Here is a 12652-nt window from a genome sequence, read left to right as displayed (position 1 = left end):
AGCTAGAAAATGCAAATGCAAAGTGAATAACATTTCCCCTGAATTGTAATCTTTATTTTGAAACGCGCAACAGGAAATTACTTTTTATATTGGCTAGCTTCGCGTTGATGTCGCTGTACAAAACATACAGTTCAGACCTGCTAGCTCCGCGTTTATGAACTCATCTCCTCCCTAACAGCCTTTAAACAGCACCCTGAGATATGGAGTGTTTGTAGAGGAGGAGCAGGGTCACAAACCAACACACTGGATACTTTCATCACACTCTTTTTAAACTTGGACACTTTTTCTGTTTGTGTTTGTATGTTCTCTGGATGTGGATCACATTCAGGAGGGATCCAAGCAGACATCCCCTGGTGGTTTGGTAAGTTAGGACTGTCTGTTTTCGGCAATGATCGATTCCTGTGTGTTCCTGTTGAAAACGCCACAGTGATATGGAACAGAATCTCTGCTCCGCTTGTGTTACTTGTTCCTGCTGCTCACAGGCGCTTGAAGAACCAGCAAACGTAGGACGGTTTGATGGTTCTTTAGTAAGAACAGAACTCTACGAGCAGACAGGAGCAGGAAGGAATAGATCACAATGTGCGTGTAAATCAATAAACCACCTCTAATCAGCAGTTTGTTTAGTTCCTTCTCTTCGCAGTGGGGTGAAGAATTCATTCGTGAGAATGATCATGAAATGTCCTGTCAGCGACCGAGCAGTGCACTGAAGCCACCTCAGTGACCAGTGAGCAGGTCTGCGTCCATCACTGCTGCTCTGTGGCTGAGGCACAGTGCCCCTCGGGATGAGAGTAGTTGGTAGAGCACACTGTCTCGACCTGACGCCAGCCTGTGAACATCTCAGGCTACAGTCAAACCCAAGACGTCTTTCATGTAGATGTGCTGCTGAACAGCACTTAAGAGACAACCAGAGGTGATAACATCAATATGTGTGTTGTTCTTACAGTTCCCCAGAGACTGTTTTCATTAATGAACCAAAGACATCAATCTCTTCTCTGCTGTTCTTTAAGTTGTGACATCCTCTGTTCTTAACCCTGAACAGCAGTAAGGAAAAACTACCAAAAAAAAACTGGGAAATAACAGGGAAACAATATAGAAACCTCAGAGAGAGCCACATGTGAGGAATCCCTCTCCCAGGATGGACAGAAGTGCAATAGATACCCACGCTCTGAAATAACACAAAATTAAAGAAATTTTAATATCTGTCAATGGGTAGGAACCAACCTCAGGATAACTGATTATTTCCACCATCAAAGACAGGTCAACATATCATCTGGAATAGGTATTTCAAATACATTTTGAATAGCAGTAATCATTGGCTGTAATTATTCCTTTATTTGCTTCAGTGTTTAGGAAATGGCAACTGCTCTCAGTGGCCGAAACCCCGGCGGACGTGGACAACAGGGAAGTAAGGGTCGGATCTTAGGGATCATTGACGCCATCCAGGATGCAGTGGGACCTCCGAAACAAGCAGCCGCCGACCGCAGGACTGTGGAGAAGACCTGGAAACTCATGGATAAAGTTGTACGTTTTGAGTTTTAAACCTGTCAGGCCTGTCTGCCAGATGGAAGGAGGCACAGTCTTTGTTGTGGATGCACAAGGAGAGTTGGAGCTATTGCCAATGGCTGCATGTGTTCCCCTTAATATTGTCTGATAGTGTATTTACTTAATTTAAGCATTTGTTTGACAGCCTTCATTGTTCCACAGTGTGAATGGCACATATTATAATAACTCATTAATGATGTGCCAGCAGAGGAATGATTCATTAATTTGCTTAACCAGATGCTCAGTGGTAACATTGTAACATGAATGAAGTACCCTTCAGAATCCATCAAATTACGTGATGCTGCTGCATTGTCAAATGTCAGCTTAGTTTATGTGATGTGTGAATCTGACAAAATGTCAGAGCATAAAACAAATGTTTACTGGATTTCTTTGCCACAGGTCCGGTTGTGCCAAAATCCAAGACTCCAGCTAAAAAACAGTCCTCCTTACATCCTGGATATCTTACCTGACGCCTACCAGCACCTACGGCTAATACTGAGCAAATATGAGGAGAACCAGAGACTGGCACAGCTCAGTGACAATGAGTATTTTAAAATCTACATCGATAGCCTTATGAAGAAATCCAAACGGGCCATCCGGCTCTTCAAAGAGGGAAAGGAAAGGATGTATGAGGAGCAGTCACAGGACAGGTAAACGATCTTCTGAATAGAGTTTTTTTTGACTATATATACAGTTAATATGTAATATATTCATTTTACATGTCCACCTGCACATCCTCCCCACACTCTGTGGCCATGTTAGAATTGCAGTAAGTAAATACATTTTTTAGTACCGATGTGAACACGTGATTTGTTCCATTTGAATTTGTCTTGTCTGGCTTTTCGGCAGGATGTAGTTTATATTTAAGAGTAAGTGATGATGAATGTGAGATGAGTCCACTCTGTGCCTGTGAGTGTTCGTTCAGGCATCGTCATGTAGTTCATTCACACCTGGACATAGTCGGAGCGTCGAGGGAACGACTCCTGTATCAGAGGCCTGTCCATACCTGGTTGTAGGCTTCATTATATTTTTAATTGCCGTATGTTGCGAGAATAGACCATCACAATTGTGTCGGGATTTCCTCTGGAGTTCGCCTTTCACATGAACAACAAATTCTCTGGTCAGACACATTCAAAACTACAACAGAAACCTCAGGAGCGTTCAAGGGGGGGGGGGGGTTCTCACACAGGCTCACTGGGACATTCTCCAGAGTTCCTAGGGGGCTGCCCGGAGCGCCTCATTCATACATTTGTGTTCGAACATACAGCCCAGCCAGAACAGATTATTTTGAAAACATGTTGGCTTAAGAGATTACAATAATAGTGGGGCACAGAAGTTAAACAGAAGTTAAAGTTCACTACCTTGACTTTTCTCTGGAGAACTACCTTTTTAAGTGACTATAATCTTGTGATACCTCCAAGGCACGCTGACCAAAAGGGAGTTAAGGAAGTTTCATATATTATAGTTTTCTCGATAAACATAATCAACTCTTTTGCAATTCTGAGGCTACGCTCTGTCTTGGCCACATGGTTCAAAGGCTGTGTGCTGGTTTGAGTTGGTTAGAGACATAGATGCATCCTCTTCAGTTGTCATTGTACTTGAACAATTATATAAGACACATCATTTCTTAACCACTGACAACCATGGTTCTCATGTCAATGTGGAACTTTACATTTGTGGATGTTTAATTTCATCTGAACGAAATTAACCTACGTTTCATCAGTAGCTGCAGCTTTGTATACAAGTAGAATTTTATGGATAAATGAACCAAGAGCATGAATTCTATCCATTATTTACTCACATCTCTCACACTGATTTTCAGAGTTAACTGTATTTTAATAAGTTACAAGTTGCTAATCTTTAAAATAATCGAATTGTCATTTCAGACTCAATTACTCCTATATCGTTTCAAAATGATCCTGACTCATCGACGCACAGTTTCATTTGATCCCAGCTTTGTCAATGTTGTGATTGATGACAACCATCGATTGGATGACAGCAGAGGGGATGTGGTGAGCAGGGACATATTCAGCACAAAACCAATGTCGTTGTCACTTCTAGTTATCTGCGGGTAACAGCCAATGCTGCTGCCGTTGCTTCTGTATGCTTGATCTTACAGAGTATTTTTACTGAAAATTTCATTCTCAAATGTCATGTTACACATTTAAATTGCTTGCAGAAGGGCTGCTATTAGTAAGTCAACCAAATTACAAGAAAAAGCCCCCCCCAAAAAACTATTTGTTTTGCATCATCATCATGAAATGTGACCCTAGAGCCTGGACTATTTCCTTTAACAACGACCTAAGGCCTTATGATCACTTAGCAAGCATATTCACTGGAGCAGCGGATATAAGCAGAGTGAGACACCATGTACAGTGTGGGTTCTACTGAGCAGTAAAGTTGTGTAGGATCACTGTAAAATACGCTGTAAAAACAGCAAGGAAGTGGACTGGTTCACTATCAACCACTGTGCTGTAGGTACCATAATACATGATTAAATGATACTGTGTCCAAAAAGGAGAGAGGACATTGAAAGTAATCGTTTATTAAAGATTAGCACTTGAGATGATTGAGAGCGATTCTCAGGAGCTTGCTATGTTTGCCATGTGCAGAGGGGAAATCCCCATGCAATTTACATCCTGTTCATATACGTATTTCCTCTCTGGTTGAGTGTTTGAAATATCTGTGTGACATCCCCCACTTTAATTTTTGCTCTTTCACAAACGTCTTTTGTGTAGAACAGCCCTGCTTTTGCAGCTTTATCTGTCACACAACATTATTGACAGTATTTGCAATGATCACGACACACTGCTGCTGAAGTTATAAAAAGGGAGGAAACCCAAGTTAAGATCAAAGTTAAATCTCTTAACCAATTATCCGTAAATTATAATTTAGCGGTTTTTAGTTTTAATAGTTATTTTAATATTTCTCAATATCTCAATATCTCCTCAAGAAACACACAGAAACCTGTTTCCATCAGATTTTATGCAGGTTTAAACAAGAATCATGACATGTCCCTTTCAACTGCATCTTTCAGATTTTTTGTTGAGCGACAGCACTTTTACTCGTAGCACGTTATAGCACAAGTCACATTCACCAACTCACACAACAGCAATTTGAGGTTCAGTGTTTTGTCCAAGGACTCTTTGGAATGCAGACTGGTCATTGAACCACAAACCCTCTGATTAGTGGACGACCCTCTCTACCTCCCGAGCCACAATTGCCCACAATATAATATGATATTGTATTGTGCAGGCACGGTGTGAAGGTGTAATTCCTAAAGCTTCTAATGTTCTACTTCAAATGTCCTACTGTTTTTGCAAGTATTTGTCATTCTAGGCCCATAAAGAAGAGTTTTAAACCACAACCTGCACTCAAGAGAAAAAATTATTTGACATTTATTTTGATAATATTTACTGACTGAAATTGTGAAAGGTGCAGTGTTAAAACAAAACCACACTTATCACGATATATTGGTAATACAACAACAACTACAATCACAATGAATACCATTTCGCTCTGTGCCACCTTTTATAGAAGTCCAATTTAGACACCTAGAGCCCAAAACCTTGACAAAAACATTTTAGGCTTGTGCTTGCATGTAGAGAGTTTCCCCCTCAGCTATATATTGCTATGTGATATGGTTTTTCTTTCTACTTTACTCCAGCACATCTTGGTTTTAAATCTGAACAGTCTGCTTAATCTCCTTGTATAGCTGGATGGATTATGAGCTATGACACAACTTGCTCCTGTAAAAGACCACTCCCCCCCTCAACATAGATGGAAGAAACAAGTACAAAGAATATGGCTGCTTCTCTTTGTAGTTTCTCCTCTTCAGTGATATCTGCTTTGTCCCCCTCAATATTTATAGCCCTTAGGTCTCTGCCCCTGTTATCTACTAATGCTTTTCAATTTTAAGAAAAGTCACTAAGTTATTGAAGAAAATTGGGTGTGAGAGTGAGAAGAGTAAGTGGGAATGACATGAATCTGAGATATCAATGCATCAAATAACTGCAGATGCACAGGATTAAGTTCACATTATAATGGATGTAGCTGCTGGCACTGTGTTATGGTAAACATCAGTCAGCAGAAAGTTTATTCTGATGTGGGAGGATGTGAAGAATCTCCTCAGCCCTTTTTATCAGCAACACACATGTATAAATTGTGTTTTACACAACAGTCAATATCCTCTTACAAATATACATGAAAGGAACACATCCTCTTTGAGGAACATGTCACATCTGTATCCAGAGACATGGGTATACCCATATGTGGCCTGCTGTGCCTTTGTGGCAGCCTGTCTAGCAGAAGTCTGTTTCATATGCTTGATTAACTGCTGTGATCAGCCCCCAAATGTTTCCTCGGGGCTGCACTCTATTTTAAGACATCCATGCGTCACACCCAACCCCCCAGCCACGTTACCCTGTCTTCATTTTCCCAGATGCCACATCTGACCACCTGATCCCCCATCCCCCTGCATCCTTCTTTTCCAAATGCTGAGCAGGACAAGGATGTGATAGGAATATTAATTAGGAAATTAAAGAACATAAGAAAATTACAAACAGCTGTTATTTTATAGAAGTAAAAGTCTCCACAGGAACTTTCTGCTCTTACCTTAAACGCTCATGTCTCTTTGAGTTAATTGTCTTTCACCCTGAAGTTTTTTTTGCCACTTAAGCCTGAATTGTATTTCCATTTGTAGCCTCTTTTGATGAAATACCAGGGAGCTCCTCATGTGAGTCTGCAGGTTGTTTAATTTAATTAGACAATTTAATTAAGTCTTTTTTTTCCAGAACAAATCTTTGGCACCGTTACACTGGCAGTGACTGAGCATCTCCTCTCTGCCTTAGTAAAGAGTGATCTGTGGAGTGTTTGACTACAAGTTACAATGTGGTGGTCATCTGTTGTACATGTTGGCAGTTAATGGTCAGCAGATATACTTCTTTATTCAGCCAGATGAATCTTTTCTGAGATGGAAAATCGTCTCAGGGGAAGTCCTGCAGCCACAGCACAAAATGACAAACACAGGAGCTGTCAGTTCATAACTCACTGCTGCACAGGATCAGTTTGCTGCATGAGATCCGTCATTTTACGAGGCTGAACTGAAACTTCATCAACACACCCACTCACTTGTGCTGACTACACTTCAGGAGGATCTCCTGCTGGGTTCTCACAGGGGCTGACTTGGACATTATCCAGAGTTGTAAGGGGGCTGGTGGGAGAACCCTCTTTATTTTCTTTTTGCATCTGCCGCATGTTTGAAATATCATCAACACACTACTCACTTACGGTTAATCATGCGGTGTCGGCGTCTCCAGACTTTCTGTGGACGTAATGCTAGGGGACTTGTCCGAGAAGCCCTCGCTCGTACATTTGCCTTCACACATACAACCCTCTAGACCAGGGGTGTCCAAACTTTTTATCCCGAGGGCCACATATAGAAAAAAATACGAAGGTCTGGGCCACTCACGCCGCCTCGCCCCCCTGCCCTGGAGCGGGCTGTTGGCGGTGGGGGGGCGTGGCGGCGTTCTGAGGGACAGCTGCAATACAGTGGGCCATAGTCCATCACATTACATTTCATTTAGCTGACGCTTTTATCCAAAGCGACTCACAATAAGTGCATTAGAGGGCACAAACCCAGAACAACAAGAATCAAGAAAGTACAATTTCTTCAAAAATAGAACAAAACTACAAAGTTCTATAACTAAGTACCATTTAAGTGCTACTAATTATTTGTTTTTATAGTTTTCTTTTTTTCTTTTTTATTAAACCTTTTTTTAGGCGGACCAATTTAAAATGGATGGCGGGTCGCAGATGGCCCGCGGGCCGTAGTTTGGACACCCCTGCTGTAGACTCTAGATGTGTGTCAGGGGTGTGTCAGGGGTGTCACTGGACCCCCGCCAGGGGGTCCAGCTCGGCCCGCCGGATGCAAGGCATGCTCTAAATAAAATAAAAATTTTAAAAAAAACTGCCATCTCACTCTATGCCAGTGATTCTCAAACTGGTTGGGCATAGAGGCATAACAGGTGGGGCGCACGACCGGGATGGGGAAATGTGAGGCGGAACTAATGTTTTGACGCCAGCATCTCTTTTACAGTTGAACAGTAAACAAATCGTTCTTTCGCTGTAGCCAGGGGTTGGCCACTCGCGGCTCTGCGGCGGCCCCCTGTACAGTGTTTTGCATGTCGCATATATTTTTCGCGAACAGTGAACTCACGTTCACATTAATTTGTTAAATCATCATTGTATCAGGCCAGCATGAAATACCAGGAGCGGGAAATGTGTGTGTTTGTGTCCCCAGACAGCACACACACACAGGCACCGGGGCTCCGCCCCCACTCATTCGCTCAGAGAGACGCACAGTGAGATCAGAGCTCGTTCCCGTGAAGCAGCCGGTCAGTGACAAGTTGAAACGATAGTACGATGAAGCCTGTCTTGCTCTTGGGTTCACAGTTAATGAAGGAGGACATGAGGAGAGACTAGTGTGTATTTTAGGTCTGAAAACTTTGGCAGGTGACAGTATGAGACCCAACAAATTAAGAAGACACTTAGAAACATTACAACCCAGTCACATGCATGTGTTCTTTTTGGTTGCGCTTTATCATCGTTGTAACAAAGTGATTATAATTTAATTTATTTTTTATTTTTATTTTTTTTATAAAAGTACAGACTGAATGAGGAATATAGTGATAAATGTCACCAAAAGTACTTCAATTAAGTTGAATTTTTAGCAAAGTTGAAACAGATTAACAGAAATAAATGTTGCATGTTTTAATATATCTGTTTCCTACCATCATTGTTGTGGAGATCAGTGTTAATAATTATTGTGAGAAATAGTTAGCATTGACGTGATCAGACAGTCTCTTCACATATATTATTATTATTATTAAAAGGTGATCTTTGCAACTTTGTTATTCAGGAAGAGTGTTTCAAACAAGTAGCCCCTCGTACTACTCAGTACCTTTGAAGAAGCTCTCAGTTTCAAAAAGGTTGGTGACCCCTGCTGTAGACCATCGGTTCCCAAACTGAGGTACGGGATACGCGAAGTGGTTTAGGGGTTACGCGATGGTGTGCGCGGAGCCCCGGGAGCTGGAATCCTCCCTCAGCCGGCGTGCGCCGGCCCTTACCTTTCACTTTCAATGCGTGTGTCAGACTCCTGGGTCCGTGTTCGAAGACGGGTCCCCCCCTCCTTTATGCTGGTTTCATGTTGGTATTCGCCGGGGGGGTACGAAGCTATTATGCTAAGATTTTACTGGTCTGGCCCACTTGAGATCAAAGTGGGCAGTATGTGGCCCCATAACTAAAATGAGTTTGACACCTCTGCTCTAGAGTATGTCCAAAGGATCTCCGGAGCTCAGTGCATGTCTGAAAGCAGCTTAATTGAGATCTTCCTTGGCTTTAGAAGGAGATTCAATGAAAACAGACTTTCACAATCAATCAATTAGCTTTAAGTAGAGACACAATTACAGCAAGTGAAGTGCTCACTTGAAAGTTGTTTGCATTCTGACTATACTGTCAGTAACAGTTTGATGAAATTCCCTGTAATGTATAGTGTGTAATGCACATTGACAACAGTGTGACTGCATACATTCAAGTGTGTGTTGCCACACTGCAAAATCTCCAAAGCCCTTGAGTGAAACAGCCACTGTGCACATATGAAGTGATTTGCAAGACGGGGCGGTTTTACAGCCGTCCTGACAGGCACGCCTTCAGCAGCTTCCCAAAGTGATTGTCTCTAAATCAGATGGATTAAAAGTGCACTTCTTTTGCCCGGAAGTATTGTTGCGGATAAAAGGTAATCTGACCCCCTCCCTTCCTCTTTGACCCATTTACTCACCTGCCCCCATCTGACTGTGAATAACCCCTGACTCATGGTTCAGTGACATTTAAATTCCGTCTGACTGTTGTTATAATGAAAATAATACTGTTTAAACAAATTGTATCAATAGTAAATGTATTGCATGTCCAGATCGCACCAAATTTCAGGAAACCCCTCTACCCCTCGTAGTTTAATATATACACTTGTTAATTGTGAAGTCGATAATATGAATGGTTTGCGAGAAATATTTTCCAACGACCAATAGATGTTTGTGGAATTTATTGGTAGGTCTGTTGTGCCAATAAAGTTAAGGTCTGTATGACTACAATCTAGAAGAAGTTTTGTTGAGTGAATTACTGATTTGAAAAGACAGGAAGTGTTTCCTGGTGAATAATCTTGCCACATTTCACACATTTCTCACTTTGCAGTATGACTAACATTTTTAATTTAGACTTTACTTCTGTCTTTTATAAATACTCATTGTCTGAATGAAAAGCTTTCCAGTACTCATATTTTTTAATGCTCTGTAGACAACCTGAATGTATAATCTTTAATGTGGTGTCAGTGGAATGATTTCGTACACGTTCTCACATGATGGCACGTCCTAGCAAGCAGTCGTACTTTGAAGTGATGTCACACGTTCCTATGGAAGACGTACAAGGCTTGACCATGAGCTTAGATGAGTAAGCCTCCAAAAAGTAGAACCATCTGGGGAGGAAGTGGAGCACCAGAGGAGGAAGCCAGAGCCAGAGGGGAGTTGGGGGTGGAAAGGGTCATTGCTAAACTAAACTTGTGCTCTGACTCAGGTTTTGTCTGCTGATACATGGGATGGACACAGGAGTTCTCTCCATGAAGCAACTTCACAAACTTACTCAACATTTAAACCTTTGTAACCAAATGAAGGAACAGTATGTCGTTAATGTCTCTTCTAAACAGTGTCAGCCTGGCCTCCTAGTATAATGTCCGTTGAAATCCAGGATAATCTGATGTGTGGACACAGCACAGTGAATCCATCCCCCGCTGGATTCACTGTGAGCAAGTAGGGGTTGAGGACTTTTCTAACGCGCGACAGATGCAAAAAAAAAAGATGTCAAGAGAGTTTGTGGTGATAAGAGCGGACACTGGTGTCTTTGTGAAGAATATTGTTATGCCCCCTATTGCCTTGGGGTGGGACATAACATAAATGCAACAGGTTTGGGGAAGTGAGGGTGCAGTCACACAGAAACTATGACACGATATAAGGCAAAAGAAAGTATTTATTTAAACAAAGCAACACAGGGATCAACAAGGACTATCAGTGGCACCAAAGAAAAGAACACAAAGAACCCCCCCCCCCCCCTTTACAGGTGCTTAGCACCCAAAAGTACAGCGGGTGGTGCTCACTCTAACCCGGGGTATTAACAAGAAGTAAACCTACGTGTGTGTTATATCTAGACCCCGGAGTATCTTACCTGTCCTCGTTGTCCCTGTGCGCACAACAAAAAAGCATTAACAAAGACAAAGACAAAACAAAAGTAGGCAGCTAACAACTTAAATAATACAGGTAAAACTAAATCAATGCACCAGCTAACATCTAAGCTAAACCAAACAAAAACAACAGAGCTCTGCCACAGCTCAACCCAAAAGGCCTCTTCCTCTTGCTCGTTATCTACCTTTTATGAAATCTGAGATTCAGAGCCACCATGGATGGGCTACAAAGGGAAATGTTCATAAACACAAGCTCTTCTGGTTTTGTATTTTCTCCCATTCCTTCACTTTGCGGCTTTTTAGTACCTTTGATTGATGTTCAGCTGTTTTTCTCTTTTTGTCAAACAATTTGCTTTTAAGAGCTCATCCTCCCTCTCTCTGTCTTAATGGAAAGTGTTCTGTGGCTCTTTTTCACTGGCGAATGATTTTCTTAAATAATTGATGCTAATAACAGTCCTTAGAAACAATTAAATCAGTGACTGCTGACTTCGTGCCTGTCCCTTTAATTTCTCTGTTATCTCTCTGCTTTGACCTGCAGTGGGTTTTTTCCTTTCCCCAAACTAATTCCAAAACCTCTTCTTCTCACCCTCATGGCAGTTGTTTGTCCCCCACTTCCTTTTTACCAGCTTTGTCATATTCAGTGTGGCATCAGCAGCAGCAGATGAGGAAGAAGGGGATCTGATAGTCATCTCATTTGTCTAATGATTCATTAATGAACCCCAATACAGTCCCTCGTGGCCACTCTACTCTTGATGTATCTCTGCTGTCAGCTGCACAAGCACAGCCAAACCCAAATACACAGTCATGTAGGAGAACAAGACTGACCCCTTTTGAATTAAATAATGTAAATTGTAATCAGGTCCAAACTTTGTATTAAGGGCCCCTTTACCCCTACAGGAGCTACCCCTTCAAGGCATCATTCTCATGGGTGAGCTATAATCCCATACAGCATGATATAAATCCACCCTTCTCCCCTATACAAATATATATATATTAGGGATGGGCATTCGATTAAATTGTCTTAATCGATCGTCGGGAGAATTAACGATCGATTATAGATTAATCTTTAATATTTTTTTATTAAAATTCACTATAGGCTATATTAAAATTAAGGCTGTGAAATGATTAAAATTTTTAATCAAATTAATCACAGGTTTCTATGGATTAATCATGATTAATCACATTACCGATTTTCTCTGTATATTTTTGTGAAAACAAAAATGTTATGACAAAAGACGGATATATACATTTAACATGTTTTCTTTTTATATTCATAAATAAACAAAACGATGGTGCTGCAACTCAGCAGTTCGTTGTCTTTGCTATTCCATATGGAACATTAATATAATCTTCATCCTAAACAGAATTCGGGCTTCTTAGCCATTGTATGATTGATTAAAACTTTTTTCTTTTCTTTTTAAATCAATCAGAAATTATTTGAGCTTCTTAGCCATTCTTTTTATAGGATGGGTGACATTTTTTATATTTTTTGTCAAACAACCATTAACCACACCATGACACAATCTAATGCCTCTCAAGGTCCTGTTAGCTAGTCGTTCTTTAGCCAGTTGGTGAGGCAAACTAACTTGTTCACATTCTATGACAGTAAAGCTGTCAGACTCAAGCTGCGAGTGAGTCTGGTTTGGCGCATTCCACTTGAACGCCCCTCGCCGACCAATCCACTCCCATGTTAAACCGTTGTGCTGGTCACACCGGACGCTGAAGCGCCGCGCCACGCCGCGGCTGCCTAGCGCCGTGAAGCGATCGTTTCGGCGTTGAGTCTATTTTTCCGCTCATTAGAGCGGCGACTAGTGCAGAGTGGGT

The 12652-nt window shown here is 41.5% G+C and overlaps 1 protein-coding gene across 4 annotated transcripts in view; it reads left to right on the top strand.

Moving 5' to 3' along the window:
* The first annotated feature begins 81 nt into the window (after positions 1-81).
* cblb (Cbl proto-oncogene B, E3 ubiquitin protein ligase) overlaps positions 82-12652 on the top strand; it is a 63480-nt gene continuing 50909 nt past the window's right edge. For all 4 annotated transcript variants that reach the window (XM_053441374.1, XM_053441373.1, XM_053441372.1 and 1 more), the window contains exons 1-3: positions 82-361; positions 1344-1521; positions 1942-2192. In XM_053441374.1, the coding sequence (XP_053297349.1) occupies positions 1354-1521; positions 1942-2192 (419 nt within the window). In that variant the 5' untranslated portion in view covers positions 82-361; positions 1344-1353. The remainder of the gene's footprint in view (positions 362-1343; positions 1522-1941; positions 2193-12652) is intronic.

This window comes from Pleuronectes platessa, chromosome 15 (assembly GCF_947347685.1).
Source record: "Pleuronectes platessa chromosome 15, fPlePla1.1, whole genome shotgun sequence".
NCBI classification, from domain to species: Eukaryota; Metazoa; Chordata; class Actinopteri; order Pleuronectiformes; family Pleuronectidae; genus Pleuronectes; species Pleuronectes platessa.
Note: the sequence above shows the minus strand (reverse complement) of the source record. Positions and strands in the feature narration are given on the sequence as shown.